Below are 16,285 nucleotides of genomic sequence, written 5' to 3'. Positions count from 1 at the left end.
CACACACACACACACACACACACACACACACACACACACACACACACCTAGCCTGAATTCAGATAGGGGTGACCTCAGAAAAAGTGACAGAGATTAGAATCAGAGGCAAAGATCCAAGGGAGAGAGGGGAGGAGGAAGAAGAGGAAAAGGTACAGCGCTATAGAGGGGATGGGGCTGAGGCCTGGCCATGGGAGAGGACAAGAGGGCCCCTGAGCAGGCAGGAGGGAGCAGGCCTCGTGAGGATTCCATGCGTGGGTGAGCCAAACTGTCATTTTCATATTGTGTAGAAAGAGCTCTCCCAGCAGCTGGGCGATGCTTGTGACGGAGGCACTGTGGGGGTGGCACATGCTGGCACACACACACACACACACACACACACACACACCCTGAGCACGGGGAGCCACCCTGCAGCATTCACCCACTCCATAGACCCTCTCTTCCTGCCGACCCAGGTTCTCTAGATGTGGCCATAAGTGCAGGGTACATTCTTCTGAGGGTGCAGAAGGGGTCCCCATAGACTGTGCCCAAGACCCTAGGTGGCAGAGCTGCCTAGCTCAGGAGCCATTCTCACACCTGTGAAACATCAAAAAGCAATGCAGGCTTGAGAGGTGGGAGTAGACAGAAAGCGGGGAACTGTTTGAGGGCTCTGTCTGAGCCCCGTTTTCCTCATGTCTTGCGCTCATCTGCTTGAGGCCGCCACATTAGAGTGGAGCCGCTGTTCTGGACCTGAATCTGTCAATCCTGGAGAGAGCCCTGCTCTGGAGCAGCCTCTGCGAGGAATCCTTAGGACACCTCCAGCCTGTCCCTGACTCTGAGCCCCACGTGGCCACAGCTCTACTGTCACCCCTCCAGGACCACCCAGGGCCACAGCCTGGATAATTAGCACTGAGCAACGCACAGGGCCTGGGATGGGGCCGCCCTCCTGGCGAGAGAATGCTCTCTTGCATTGTCTTCCGTTCCGGGGAGAAGAGAAGGGCTCCCTGCACCTTGGGATGGGCTGTGGGGTGTGGCTGGATATCACCAAGGCCCACGAATGCAACATGTCTGAACAATGTCTGTTGCCGTGGGAAGCCCATCGGTGCATGGACTTGGCCTCAGACCCAGCAACCCCTACACTCTGGTTCCCTAGAAGACAGAGCCAGAGCAGCCGCCGCCCAGCTCAGAAGGAGCAGACTGAGGGACACTGCGCCACTAAGCCAGCCCCTTCCCTCCTGGACCCGACCCTCCAGGTCTTCAGGCAGGAGCACTCCCTCTGCAGCCAGCTGCAAAAATTTCCCGAGACCCCATCAGGCTCTCCAATTAAAAAAAAACACCCCACCCCATGAAACTTCCTGTATAATTTAATATCGAAACCTGAATTCCAAGCTTCCTGGCAGCCGATTGAAAAGGGAAAGTGATATCACCGAGCCCTACCCAACACGAATGAACTGGACACTGAGAGGCTTTCCACAGTTTCTCCTAAGCCTTCTTCAGTGCCCCCTGACCCTGCTGGGACATTCGGCTGCAGCTGTGTTTCCTGTCTCAGGGAGAAGGCAGTCTAAATACATTTGGTGGATAAGAAGCACACATTAGGTGCGCAGTGATGTAAGTGTGTGATGAATAAGAAGCACACATTAGGTGCGCAGTGGAGAACCCAGAGACTCTCAGTCTTCCCTAAGGGGAAGATGACAGAAGGATGCTGGATGCGTGTGGGAGGGACAGGGGAGAACACTTGCCTGGGAGGCAGGAACGATGTGTCTAACTAAGCCTCTGCCCTGGGAACCTCACCATCCTGACAGAGACTCTTGCACCAGCAAGCCCAACCTGGGACAGCTGCTGACATCTCCACTGTCCCTGCTGAGACTGCGTCACCAGCCCTGTCTCCTGACAGCTGCGACAGGCTCCCTCCTGTTCTCCTATCTCCTGCCTCCCTTCCCCCTAGCCCAACAAATCCGTGCATCCTTAAAACCTTCCATGGCTCTCATTGCTCTCAGAAAAACGCCCCAAGCCCCTGACCACAGCCTTCGAGGCCCTCCACAGGCTGGCCTTGCCACTCATCCCTGCTCCTACCTTCATGACCCTAGGTGCCAAGGCAGGCTCACAGGGCACCTCAGGCAAACACCCCACTCTATGGCACAGAGCCCTTCTAGCCCGTCCGACCTTCTTCCATGGAGGCTCTTCTCCTCACCAAGGGCAAAAATTCACCATCGCCCCCTGTTCTGACTCTGTCCTCACAGTCTACCCCTCTTGGCTGGGATGGAATCCCCTCTACTGAGCCAAGGACCCAGAATGATGCTCATTTACTCGGGAGAAGACATGAATAGTGACGATGGGCAGTCAAGGCACGACTCCATACACGAACAAGAGACCAGAGGGATATCTGGGGACTGGAGTGGCAAGGCTGGGGGCTGAGGGCTCGAGTTCCATTCTTTGTTTGCTTGTTTGTTTGTGTTTGATTTTTTTGGTTTTTTGAGACAGGGTTTCTCTGTGTAGCCCCGGCTCTCCTGGACTCACTCTGTAGACCAGGCTGACCTCAAACTCACAGAGATCTGCCTGCCTCTGCCTGCCTGAGTGCTGGGACTACAGACGTGTGCCAGCACGCCCAACTTCTAAGTTCTATTCTTGGTCTGGGGTGTGGGGAGTTGGGCCAACAGCAACAGCACCCATAGCACCATACAGACAGACAGACAGACAGACACACACACACACACACAGTGTGGCACTGGGCATGTGCACTTCCCCACCTCTGACCTTCACGCCCAGCTTCCCCTGCTGCCCACACCCTGGAGACACCCGGGGAACCCACCTAATGTGTCCAACACCGCCCAAAATATGCCCAAGGCCACCTGCAACGACAAAAGCTGTCCCCTCCTCTTCCTGTCCCCCTGAAAGAGGTCTCTGAACCCCTGTCCTAGCTCCTAACAAGGTGAAAATGAAGCAGCTGAGTGGGGTGAGTAACCACGGGGCTGACTTCCCTCAGGCCCCAAGTAAGACATCAGTTTCAAGAGTGAGAAATTAATTCCTAATTACACAGTCACTTTATCACAGAGCTTCCGTGCTAAAAGTCTAAAAAAAAAAAAAGAAGAAGAAGAAGAAAAAATCAACAACCCCCACCACCTCCTGCCAGCTCCCAGGCGCCTAATTGGGTAAAGCAATTTTGCTTTGAAGAAGCGCTTCTACACTGGAACCAGCCCGGGAAAAGAGGGACTGAGCTTGGTTCCAGCTGTCCTCCTGAGTGGCTGGCCTGGGGTGGGGGCCAGGTTAGGAGGAAGCAGGGAGGGCGAGGGGGTCTCTTCAGGGCGCCTTCCAGCGTTCCTGCTTAAAGAGCCCCCTTCCCGTAACTCCTGGCTCTGAGGAGAAACCCAGGACTGCGCAGGCAGACACATGTCCCCCTGGCTTGGTCACCATCACGATGGGCTTGCAGCCCCAGGTTGTCCCTGAAGGTAATCCAGCCCTTGAGCTGTAACTGCTGAGAGGAGGCACCCCTCCCTGGATATGTGGCCCCAGAAACAAGGGGATCTGAGGGCCATTTTGCCTCAGGGTGGCCTAAGGATTACACGCTGAGGGCGGAGCAAAAGCTTCAGGGGGCATGGTCCTGGACTGGAGCAGCGCTGCCTTCCATTCTGCCTAGTTTCTTCCCTTGAGGCTTGAGGGGCTGGGAGCCTGGATGCCTTGGGTTTCTGCTACCCACCACTCAGTCCTGGCAGGCTGGGAAGAGCCTCCTAAGCATTCAGTAGCCAGCAAGTAGACACATACATGCCCTGGGAAACTCCCCCACCTAATATCCGCAGAAGAGGAAGCTGAGACTCAGAGAACCCAGGGGGCACATCCCGGTGTGGAAGAACCAGCCCATATCTCATCACAGCTCACGAGCTCCCCCTCAACTGGCCTGGTCACTTCAACACACTACAGTGAGTGGGAGATGGCCAGCATCCTTGGAGGCAGAATGGTCCAATGGTCAGAGCATATTACTGGGTTCCAGCCACCAGTGACCTTGAGCCATTCAATGGAAGTTAATTCTAACACAGACTCAGGGCCTAGAGCAGGGCCTGGCATGAGGAAGTGCCAGTAAATATGAACCATCAGGACTTTCTTTATCTTCTTCAGTTTACCCTCATCCACAAGTCTCATACATCCTGGAGAAAAAGCACAAATACCCAAGCAGGAAGAGCCAAGAAAGCCCCGGCCCTAATCCTGGAAACGTCCCGGCCTCATCCCCAGCACTGCTCACTACCCATTGTACTCCAGCGTTAGGCAACAACTCCAGCTCTCAGAGTAGTCCAGGCCCCTTCAGTCTCGTCTTTGTACCTAAAGAGCCCTTCCTGGCTTTCCCAGGCCCACCCCCAACCTGAGATGAGCTCTCCTGTTTTGGCCCCCACTGTCTTCCATCCTCTGAAGCTTACTCTGCACGTCCCAGTTCCTCAGAGATGCCTCAGGATCCCAGCCGGGTCCCCAGCGCTGAGCCCAGGCAGGCTCCCCGTGAGCGCTTGTCAAATAAACGCCTTGAAGGGCAAGATGAAAAAGAGAGAGAGAGAGCTTGTGGAGCCACTGGGAAGCAACATGAAGTACCCGGGGTGCATCTTTCCAGGAAACACCCCACCCAGGGCTGGAGTCTGCATTTGCTTCCTCTATCTCTTCAAGAGGCCTGTGGGCTCTCTTAAAGTGTAGTGGAAGATGGGGTTCATGGCAGGGAAGGTGCAACTCTGGGGATGTCGGACCATCGGTCAGGAAGCAGCTGGAGATGGTTCCGCCTGTGTCACTTGACAGCTAGACCATCTGCCTGGGATGCCAGCCTGACATCCAGCACACAGTAGGGCTTTTGGTGGAGAGAGTGCAGGGACAGGGAGAAGCAAAGGGTGGCATCGCCGTGGAAATAATAGCCCAGCTCTTAACTCGGTTCTTTAACGATCATGGTGATTTGGCCCATTGCTATGGTTGGTCTGTATTCCTTCCAAAGTCATATGTTAAGATTCTAATGCCCCAAAGCTCAAAACGAGGAGGTGGGGTCCTTGGGTACATCAGGGTGAAGTCGGTACCCTCACAGACTAAACCAAAAAGGACTATTCACCCTTCACCCTGTGAGGATGCAACAAGGAAATGCGTCGGTGAGGGAGTGAACCCTCACTGGGCTCCAAACACTCCTGAAGCCTGACCTTGCCTCCAAAACTAGGAATGCAGGCCTGTTGTTTATAACAATAGCTCTCGGCACCCAGCCAGCCCGTGGCATTTCCTTACAGCATGCCAGTACTGAGTCCAGGAGGCTGGAGGTAGGTAAACCCACCTGACTGATGAGGAAAGTGACTATAACTGAGTCAACCTGGGTTCACAGTTCAGGGCGGGGAGAATTCTGCACCAGAGAGAGTGGCTACAAAGACTTAGGGTGGGTTACCAAGACAGATCCCAGGAGGGTGGGAACCAAGGCGGCTCTGGGGCCTCAGTGGTCAAGAGACCCTCCCACTGCTGGCCTTGTCTTTGCTAGGGGTCGGTCACCAGGGAAATGCACAGTGCTAAGGTAAAATGTTTGCTGTTTGGTTTGGTTTGGTTTGCAGTCTCCCTTTGTGGTCCAAACAACCTTTCAGCCTCAGCCTCAGCGTTAGGTCTGTAGACATGAGCTGAGCCCCGGCGCCCCGCTCAGCAATGCCTGATGGCTTTGTTTTGATGTGGCCTTCCATAGAGTGTGTCCCTGTTCCCATGCGTGGGAGTGCCTGTGTGCATGTGAAAGCTGGAGTCTGATGGTGGGAGTCTTCCTTGATTCCTCTCCACTCTCAATCACCTAGGCAAGCTCTCTAATTGAACCTAAAGCTCACCAACATGGATAGTCTAGCTAGTCAGCTTTCTCTGGGGATTCCCTGTCTTGGCCTTCGGGGTCTTTGGAATTACAGGTGAACTGCCATGCCCACCTGGCTTTTAAGAAAGTACTGGAGTTCCAAGTTCTAATCATGCTTGTGGGGTAAGCAATTATGCAATGAGATCTCGCCAATGCATTTTCTTTGTATGCGTGCCCCCCCACACTTTTGCATTGTCTGCCTCCCTGAGTTAGCTCAGACCAGTCCTGTAACCACCCCTCATGCAGTGGGCTATGCTAGCGGGCAGGCGGTGGGGGAAGGGCACTATAAACTCTGTCACAGGCAGGAGGAAACATTCTTCTCAGAGGATTTGCCTCATAGCTTCCTGAGAGTCAGAAAGACTTCCCAAGACCTTGAGACAGGCCAATGGGACTACTCTGACCTCTGAAAGGGTGAAACTTCTTCATACCTTGATTGAGCAATCCCAGACCCTTCCCCCCCACAGGGTGGTTGCCTGGCTCAGGCTCCCAACTTCTATGAGATTTCATTTCCTCATCTTCGAAGCCCTTTAACCGCTTGGGATCCTGAGGCTGGGGACATGGTGGTTGATGTAAAAGAGCCCAGCCCAGCCGGGCACAGCACCTGTAATCCCAGCACTTGGGAGGGAGAGGCAGGCAGATCTCTGTGAGTTCAAGGTCAGCCTGGTCTACAAAAGTGAGTCCAGGACAGCCAAGGCTACACAGAGAAACCCTGTTTCAACACCCCCCCCCCAAAAAAAAGAGCCCAGCCCACCAACAAGCCAGCCATGAGCCAGCTCCTGTTGCCCAAGCTTCTGGCTGCACTCCAATGATGGCCAGGGATTGTACAGGATTGTACAGGATGGCCAGGGATTTCCCCCTCCATCCTCCAGGGATACCATGAGGCGCAGGTGGAGCTGACGCCCACCGAGACCGGCTCAGGAATGAACAGGGCCCACTCCAGCCAACCCAAGCTGAGAAGGCTCAACTCTGGCCTCACCAGTTGAGCAGGGAAGAACGGATGAGTGGCTCTGGGGTGCTGCCGATGCCATTCTGCACAGGGCAGTAAACTCCAGTGAGAAAAGATAGAACGGAAGATGCAGCAGAGCTCAGAGATGGCAGCACCATGGAGACCATCCCCCCAGATTCCGTAAGCAGCCGCCATGGAAGGCAGAGCTCTTCCGTAAAAGAGCTGCGAGAACCCCTTCACCGTATGACTCTGAGGTTTCTGCCTGACTCACACCTGACCAGTCTGACTCACTCACAGGCAGGTCTGAAGATCTCCAGCAACTCACCCATCCCCCATGGTGGCTGCCATCTTGTTTCCATGGAAACGGGCCTACACAGTGACCATCATCTGCTCTAACCAGCCCTGGATGCGCATGAAACCAACACTTACACTCAGGTTCTAACTAGAACCTTCCCAGGCCCACTCCCACCCGGGAACAGATCTTCATCTCGCTCTTTAGCCCCTCAACCCAACAGACAGGAAAGCAATGCCACCTGGATCCTCCCCATGTCCCTGACCCAGGGCCAGTCTCCGGGGACCTTACTATCAGAGAGAAGATGGAAGATCTGAGGTCCCTAAGGAAAGCAGCCAGTGACACAGCCCCCTGACAACTGGAGCTTCCAGCATAACAAAAACACAGCCACGTGGGAGGAAGCCTCCTCCACAGGCTCCTGGAAACAGCCCAGTCATGACGCTCTGGCCACTGACTAGAGCTGGGCCCACTGGCAGGCAATGGCGTCTGTGGCAGTTGTTTGATCTGTACCAACCTTTAGATTCCTCAGCAGAGCAAACAGACCCTGCCCAGTCAGCCCAGACAGGGTTTGGAAGTAGCAACCAGCAACCATCAAGAATCCTCTTCTCCAATCTCATCCTACCCTGCAGAGCAACTCTTGATTGGCTGAGCCACATTCAAAGGTGTTTTCTGCTTCCTTCGCCTCCCTGTAGCTAAGAGTGGCCATGAGATTTGGCTCTGGCCCAGAGCACTAGGAAAGGAAGGGATTTGGTAAAGAAAACATTGTTTTCTGACCCAAGTAGACAGGCATGGCTGGCATAGCCAGCTCTCCACCCTTCCATATGGCCTTCAATTCAATATCGCTCCAGCCACTGCCTTGTGACCACAAAAGAAGAGACAAAAAAAAAAAAAAAAAATCACAAGGACATTAGCCCCTGCATGGCAGAGTTTTCACGAATAATCAGAAATGGGAGCCGTGATCTCCACTTGTCATCGCTTCCTAGGAAGGCCACAGGAGCCAGCTTCTCTGAGAGCAGCTAAAGACCACCACAGCAGGACCCCTGAGTTAATGCAGATTCCTAGGTCCTGCCATGCCTGATAGGCCCACATCCCTGACAGCCCAAGAGGCTGTCATGACCCTGCTGCTCTCTAAAGCATAGAGAGAGGTGAACGGTTTGTTTGGAGGTTGAGGAGATCGTCCATCCCAACTGGCACACCTCTGTGAGTGACTGTCCTCAACTTGCTGCACCAGGAAAGCCCTTACCCAGCAGGACTGTGGGCTTCTCTGGAGTTAGAGTGCCCCTCCCTAGTCTTCCCTGGCCCTGCTATGTGCACTGAAGGTAAAGTAGCAGAAATCAGGTGGTAGAGAGCAGTTGGATACTCTGATGAGGGTCTTGGGACCTCCTTTACCTCCACCCCCTCATGAGGAAAGCTGGGATAGTCCTCAGTTTGTCACTGGGACCTTAGGAGAAGGGGTAGACATTGCTTACACACCCTCGTCCTTCAGGCCGAAGCAATTTTCTGCACAGAGGCCCTCTCCGGAAGGTCACAGTCTTCAGTTTCAAGAGCTTTCAGATTCAAAGTGCAGACACCTGCTCCCAGCATTCATCCACCAAAGAGCCTACAGCCCCACCCAGGCCCCTGTCCGACCACGACCACCACCCCCGTCGAGGACCAAGTCTTTCACTTTTAACGGAGGTCTCTGTTCCTTGCTGCTGGCACTGGTCGATTCATGCCTGGGCATGGAGGAGGAGACGGAATTCAGCATGATGTACAAAGGGAGGCACACAGGCAAAAACATTCCCGACCATAATTGAATATTTCATGACCTCCTAATGGACAATGCAGGAGACGGCAGCTTAAGTGAAAAGGCAGCGGGGTGGCTCAGCCACACCTGAAGAGCAACGGTGACCGCCTGCTCTGTCACAGGGTAGAAAGTAGGAATGGCGGAGCTCTCAGCCAGCACAGGAAGTGACATAGAGAACAAACAGCTGGATCCCTCCTCCAGGGACCCCTCTGCCATGAAAGCACCAGCCAGAGGGCAAAGTTGGCCGTTTGAGTTTAAAAGTCACCTGCTATTAATCCCAAGGCGAGAGAGACCCAGCTTGGAAGGCAAACATGGCTATGAGACAAACTACCACAGCCTGCACTTTCCTAGGACGGCACCCAGCCCCCACTCCCCACTCCCCTGCATCTGCATCAAAGCCATTGCCGTTGGAAGCTAGGACCCTTGCGTCGTGACATGAGTCCAGCCAGTGAAACCTCGGGAAAACACTGTCCTTGGAAAAGTGATGGGAGGGCCTGGCACATTCCTGAGGGGAAAATGAAGCCACCTCTAGACTTCTGTACATAGTCCCCTCCCTGTGGCCTCTCCCCATTCGAGAAGCCCCAGACCTATCTCAGTTCTACAGGGTCCAGAAGGCAGGGCCCAACCTCCCTTCAACTCTCCTTCCACAGACTGTGGCTGGCAGCCTGAGCCCTCCACTGCCCCCCCCTCTGCTGGACAGCTCCCATGCCAGCTCTGGGTCTTGAGGGCCACTTGCTCCAACCCCTGGTGGACCTGTTTGCACCTTGTAGCACGCTGGTGCTTCTAGGCAGTGCTGTGGAACCATTTAGAGTGCGTCTGTGGTGACTGTCCTGTGTCTGTTTTCTACGCTCTGAGCTCTGTGACACCAGGAGGAGCATTTGTCTCCCTTGTCTTGTGTCCCCACATCCCAGAACAAAGCCTCGTGTGTAATAGCTCTTCAATAAGTGTTGACTCGGGGGCTGAACGGTACTGACAGGTGGGAGCCACGGAAAGACAAACTTGAGGAAACTTTCTGGAACTTTATCGTGTTCCAGTTTGAGACTGTCTGCCCAGCATGGCAGTGAGCCCCCTGCAGGGGCAGCATACCAATGGGGCCTCTGATCCCCATCCCGCGCCACTGAGCTGGAAGCTGTGACCTCTAAGGAACCTTGCAGCTCAGAGGCTCTGTGTCACCCTCTGTGGCTTGGAAGAGGCAGCTAGTAATTTGGGGAAGGGGTGGGGCAGGAAGGGAGGAAACATCCTTGGGGTATCAGACCCGTTACTGTGGAGACGGAACGTTTATAGTACTAATGGGACTTTGGGGGAGGGGTGGGCAGCTCTGGGGGGTGGCAGGAACCAGGTGGGAGTGGGAAGGATGGGCTCTGGAGTACCAGCTATAACCCTCACCCTGTCCTCCCCACCCACACCATTCCTAGGATAGTGAAGACCCTGGAGAGAGGGGTAGGTCTGGTTCTACATCTAGTACAGGGCAAAGCCTGTAGCCCCCTGCCCCATGAAGCTGATGGATGAGTGACATCACCTCTAAGCCACAATGAGGGTGACAGCACAGCCCACCCCAGCCCCTCCGCCACCGCCAGTTCATGCAGTGAGTCTGTGACTATGTGCTTTACACACCAGCCCCACGCCAGCCTTCTCCGATGCTGAGGGTTGTGGTCAGAAGATCCCAGGAGCCAGGAACATCGTCACCAGAGCCTGTCACAGAATATCGGGTGCTGAGGCTGGCAGTCCTCACCCTGCTGCTCAGCTTGGAGATCCGCCGTGCCAGTAGGCAGAAGAAGAACAAGAAACAGCTGGGCTTGAGGTCTAACGGGCACGAACCGGGTGAGCTTTGAGATGGGCAGGGTAGACCCAGATAAAGAAATGACATTTCTGAGACAAGATTTAGGGGGAAAAAAAGGGGGGGCCTGATGTACCATGTACCTTGAGTTGAAGCACTGGGAAGTCAGAGGTAGGTGATACCTGAATTCAAAGCCAGCCTAGTCTACATAGTGAGGTCCAGGCGAGCCAGGGCTACACAGTGAGCCCTGTTAGCATGAGCTAACAGACTTGCCCGATGATTTTTAAGTATCTAGGGGACAATGCCTTTGTTTGATTTACTCTTTCCTGTTAATTAAAAGGTGTAGACGCTGGGAAATTGCAAGCTCATTTGTAGACTTTTACCAGCCAGAGGTGGGTGCCGGCCCTGTCCAACAGGAAAGACTTGTGCCCATCCCTGACCTGTGGTGTCTTCATGGGAGGCCACCACCAGGCTGTCACTCAGCTCTAGCGGTCCCCTGGCCCTCTTCCACACCTGCTACCAGATGCTGCAGTCTCGCCCACCCCCCATTCGGCAGAATAACCAGGTGTGCATGGACACGCTAAGATTTGTACAAAGGTTACTTTTTTCCACATTTGTTTCTTAAACTCTTGTAAATGACACTCTAATCAGAGGTTCCCTCCAGAAGCAGGGACTTCAGAGAGGTGTCATTAGCATTCCCAGGGAGAAGTGAGTGAAGAGCACATCCATAAAACAAAACCAGGCACAAACTGTCCTGAAACCCAGAAAAACACGACAGCAAGAAGGCATCCAGGGGATGAAAACAACAGTTCTAGCAGGGGACAGTTCTAGCAGGGGCAATGAAAGGCAGAGGGGACCCCACTGAGAGCCCAGGGGTGACTCTCAAAGCTGAGTCCGGATCTCCCTCCCAGTCCAGGTGAACACAGGGCAGATACAGAGACAAGAGAGAAAAGAAGGTCCAGATAACAGGAATCGGAGAAGGACAACACAGAACAAGCTAGAAAACCATGGAAGGGACTGGGCAACTGCTCTGAGCCAACGGAGTGCTGGAAGCTGGAACTACAAGTTCTAGACACCTCGGAGAAAGTCTGAATTCTGAGGACGAGGAGGAAAATAACCAGATTCTTGGCTGGGCAAAGCTGCTTCCTTCCAAGAAGGAGGAGCAGGGTGGTCCTGGTGCCCCTGCAGCCCGCGTTATCAGTTCCCACGGCACAATGTCACCGCTTCTAAGGGAGTAAAATTGCAATCCTACGAAAGGGCAGACACATGCCGTCCTTCCCATTCCAAGATCAAAGGGACGAGTTTGCACAGTCGAGATTTAAAAAAGATACTGTCCAAAACCTTTCTCTTTGAAACTCTACTTAAGGGTATTCTCCAGTCAGCCCGAAACGAAAACGCACCTGGCAAAGGCAGGGACCTGGTACCCAAGAAACCATCTGAAGTCTATGTGCCTTCAGGCGTGGTCCAAATCCCTAGGAGCAAAGGGGCTGGGAGTCCGAGCAGCACCACCAGGAAGGGGTGCTTGGAGGCAGAGCAGTGACACGGATGTCACGTTTCAGGACAGAGCCCCAGACCTCAGCACACTCCGGGCCTCTGCATCTAGTCCCCTCTCAGCCATTTGAAGGTGACTTTGCTACCCCTTACTGATGGCAGAGCACTCAAGTACACATGCGCACATACGCTCCCACACACGACCACTCACATGACCGCTCACGGTCCCCAGCCTTCTTCTAACTCCTGCACTGCTGAGCCATAACGAAGGGTGGTTAGTGCCTCTTTGTCTTCCACCTCCCACGTGTTACCTCCCATCATGTCCCCCATGTCCCCAGTCTGGTCCCATCAGACTCCTGGGCTAAATGCTCTCAGCCAAACACAGTGCCGTGATCAGGGTCCTATCCAAGTGTGGACAGACCCCACCACAGCAGAGCTGCTGGGCTCTGTCCTAGAGAGTGAGTCTGGCAGGACTGAGTCGCATACCGCCCTCTCTCCTCCTCCGCTGGCCTCCAGGGCAGCACCCACACTCAGCAGAGCCCTCTGCCTCTCGGGCTGCTGGACAGACTCCAGAAAAGCAGGAAGGAAGCCTGGAGTGATGCTCCAAATAGGCAAAATGGAACCTAGTTTCTCCCAGCTTCTCCGGCTGTGGCATGTGGCTTCTTTCTTTTTTTAGTCAAGTCTCATTCCATGACCCAGGCTGGTCTTAAATTCCTGGGTTAACTGATCCTCCCACCTAAAGCCATCTGTGCTTCATTAGAAATGACCAAAAACAGGGCCAGTGGATGCTTAAGTCTGCCCTCCATTTCTAACTTGCTGAGTGACCATGATAATGATCATGGTAATGATGCCCATGATGACAATCGTGAGAATGGTGATGCTGGTGGTTATAATGATGGTGGTGATGATGATGATGGTGATGACAATGATTGGTGATAATGATCAGGATGGTGATGATGATGGTAAAGACAGTGATGGCGATGATAACTGTGGAGATGACGGTGGTAATGGTTATTGTGATGATGATGATGGTGATGATGGTAATGATGATGATGAAGTGGTGGTAATGATAATGATGGCTATGAGAGTGGTGAGGGTAATGGTTACAATGGTGATGATGGTTGTGGTGAAAATACGATGTGATGCTGAAGATGACTATAATTATGACAGTGAAAATGATGATAGGAGTGATGATCATGATAGCGAGTGATCGTAATGATAATGAGGAAGAGGGTGATGATGCAATGAGGATAGTGATGATGGTTATGGTGATGGTGATGATAGTGACAATAATGATGATAATGGTGATGGTGGCAGTGCTGATGCTGATGATGATGAAGATGATGGTGATGATGAGGATGTTGATGACGAAGCCGACACTTCTTGGCACTCATTTTGACAAGGCTAGTATCTTTACTCCTTTTTTACAGACGGGGAAATGGAGGCTTTCCATTTCTCAAAGGCATGCAATTAATCAGCATAAAACACCCAGTGTAAGGTGGCCATCCAGGACAACAGATAAATGCTTACAGTGGTCAAAGGAAAGAACAGCTGTCTGTCCAGGCCCGTCCACAGACAGCACCATCTCCCACACAGTATCACCGTCATCGCCCAGAAACCCCTGCATTTGCTATATGGCAGCTGGCATGCATCAAAAACCAGGTCATTACCTACCCTGCCATGACAATGAAAAAATCCAGACGGTTCCATGTGTCCCCGAGGTAGCACTTCTTGCCAAAAATGCCCAGGGCCACCATCTTAAGCACCATCTCCATCGCGAAGAAGATGAAGATGAAGTCGTCAAAGACCTGTGGAGCAGAAGGAAGACAGCACAGGTCAAACGTAGCACAGGAAGAAAGCCTCAGAGGCCCTGGTCCACTTGACCACTTCACAGAAAGGACACCAGGGCCCAGAGAAGAAATGAAGCTGCCCAGGTTACACAGCCCATTCCCTTCATTGCTTAAGCCCAGGCAATGGCAAGGACCCTGGGGCTGAGCACCGGCTCACCTGCATTATCTCTAATAACTGCCAAGCACTAGGGCCGTGGGACGAAACCCTCACTCCTAATTCTTGCAATGGCACACATGTGATAACCCACGTTACAGCTGAGGAAACAAAACTCAAGAGAAATCAAGCAGCTTGCCCTGGGTTACACTGCAACTCTGTGCCTCGGGTCTGACTACCAGGGATGGGCATCAAATATTCTACTTCTGCAAAATGGGCACAGCCCCAGAGCCTTTCGGGGGTTCTAGGGAAACAAGGCGGGCGATCGGCAGAGAAGCGTCAGCCACTGAGCTTCACTGGTGAGAACAGGACGGGGTGAGGAACCTCAGCTGGGAAACCAAAAGATGCTGGAGGGGCAATTAGGTAGGAGAGGTGGAAAACTGCACTAGAGTAAGGCCCTGAGCTTGGGAGAGGACCCCCCTCCGGTCGGGAAGGAGGAAGAGAAGAAGTCAGAGGCTCACCTGCAGGATCTTGCAGCGGTCTGACAGGCACTCCATGTCGTCACATGGCTGGTACATGCCCAGGGTCACACAGTTCAGCAGGATAACCAACATGCTCACACACTCGAACCATGTACACGGAGTCAAGGACGAACTGGCGGCAGCACGGCTTAGGGTGCCACACTCCTGAATGGGACACCCCATTAACGGACACACAGGCTGTTTCTTCCCACCCACCTGCGGACCTCTCAACAGCCCAGGTCCAAATTTTCAGAGACTGGGAGGCTGGCTTGCCCCGTCACACAGGTAAGACCAACAGCACACCCTGCAAGGGACCAAACCCAACCCCAGAGTTTGCTCCTGGTCGCCAAGGAAGGAGTGGCTCCCAGAAAGGTCCCCAGCCCCAACAATTCTGACGCCTCCTTTCTCTGACCACCTTCTCCCTTCATCCACCCCTCCCTCTGCAGAAGCCTCCTGCTTCCAGTTCAAGGGCTCTGCTGCATTTTTGAAACCTTTGGGACATGTTCTCCCAACCTGCCCATCTCAATGGGCTTGAAACTCACAGTCATTCTCTGGCTGCTACTCCCAAGTCGTCCCCACCCAACCTCCCCAGGTCCTGCCCCAGAAGAATGCTGCTACCTGGAGCCAGGGCTTTTAGAGATCGGTCCTTCACTCAGCCACGGGCCACTAACAGGATAAGGGATCCTCCAGCACAGACAGGAGAACTTCCTAAGTACCCCTGCTAACGACCCCTCTTAGGCTATAGCTGACTCCATCCTGTCAATCTATCCACCCAAAGAGCTCAAAACTCAGAGGGACCTTGGGGCTGTGTCACTCACAGTCCCCAAGCTGTTACGATATAGCCAAGAAAGCTTAAGATGGCTCATATCTCCCAAAATAGCCTCTCCTCTCTTACCCAAGTTCTGGGGTCCAAGGAGACCTGTGCCCTCCCCCAAAAAAGTTCATCATGGTAAATTGAAGTTAAGCCATACAACAACATAAATGACTGAAGCCAGACTTGGGAGTGAATCTCCACACTTGGCAGCCTGACTTTCCTTGGAGATGATGACTGACGCAGAAGTAGTTCTTATCTACCAGGAGGAGGACTAACAGCTCCTGCCACCAGCTGTCTGCACACTCCTGTCCCTGACCCCAGCACTTAGCATCTGGGTACAGAGAGACTATGTGCTTTCTGAGCAGCCCGTAGCAACCGGAGACCAGGACACGCACGTGAACTCCAGTCCCAGCCAGGGAGTGACTCTGGGGTCTCAAGCAAGCCCCTTCCCATCTCTAAGCTCCCACTGGAGCCCAGGGACACCTCACAGGCCCTCAGAGGCTGTCCCAGCCCCTCCTTACAGAATGTGAGCCAGTGAAAGTATCAGGGAGATGTTTTCCACCTCTGCTCGGAGCCCTGCTGTGGCTCGCAGGTTCTCCTGGTGTAAGTTTGGAAGCCCTCCCCAAAGCTGGCCAGCAAGACCTACTCTCCTGTCCTTCCCCTGACTGCCTCCTTTCATTCTGTGGCCTCCTGCCTTTCCTGATGTGTGTTCTCAGGCACATCCCACCTGCAAGAACTGTCCCTTCCACTGGGAGACACTGAGGCACTCCCAAGACTCTCCAGAACTGATCCTTCCTGGGCACTCCCTGCAAGGAGTTCCACTCGCCTCTGCAGCCCCTCCCCCAACAGCTCTCTGGCTTGACACAGCTCTGAAGCACTTCTAAACCCTCTTCATCGTCTCTGCCCTC

At 53.6% G+C, this 16,285-nt stretch overlaps 1 protein-coding gene across 3 annotated transcripts in view; it reads right to left on the bottom strand.

The window, feature by feature from the left end:
* Positions 1-16,285, bottom strand: part of Cacna1i (calcium voltage-gated channel subunit alpha1 I) — a 99,088-nt gene that overhangs the window by 62,697 nt on the left and 20,106 nt on the right. For 2 of the 3 annotated variants that reach the window (XM_055602981.1, XM_055602982.1), the window contains exons 1-2: positions 14,564-14,670; positions 13,773-13,906 (exon numbers count right to left, since the gene is read on the bottom strand). In XM_055602981.1, the coding sequence (XP_055458956.1) occupies positions 13,773-13,906; positions 14,564-14,656 (227 nt within the window). In that variant the 5' untranslated portion in view covers positions 14,657-14,670. Of the gene's footprint in view, positions 1-13,772; positions 13,907-14,563; positions 14,676-16,285 lie in introns of those variants that run through there. The other variant, XM_055602983.1, reaches the window with a different exon arrangement.

The sequence above is a fragment of the Psammomys obesus genome, unplaced genomic scaffold, assembly GCF_907164565.1.
Source record: "Psammomys obesus unplaced genomic scaffold, mPsaObe1.curated_primary_1811, whole genome shotgun sequence".
In the NCBI taxonomy this organism is placed as follows: domain Eukaryota; kingdom Metazoa; phylum Chordata; class Mammalia; order Rodentia; family Muridae; genus Psammomys; species Psammomys obesus.
The sequence above is the reverse complement of the archived record's forward strand: the minus strand, read 5'-3'. Positions and strand labels throughout refer to the sequence as shown.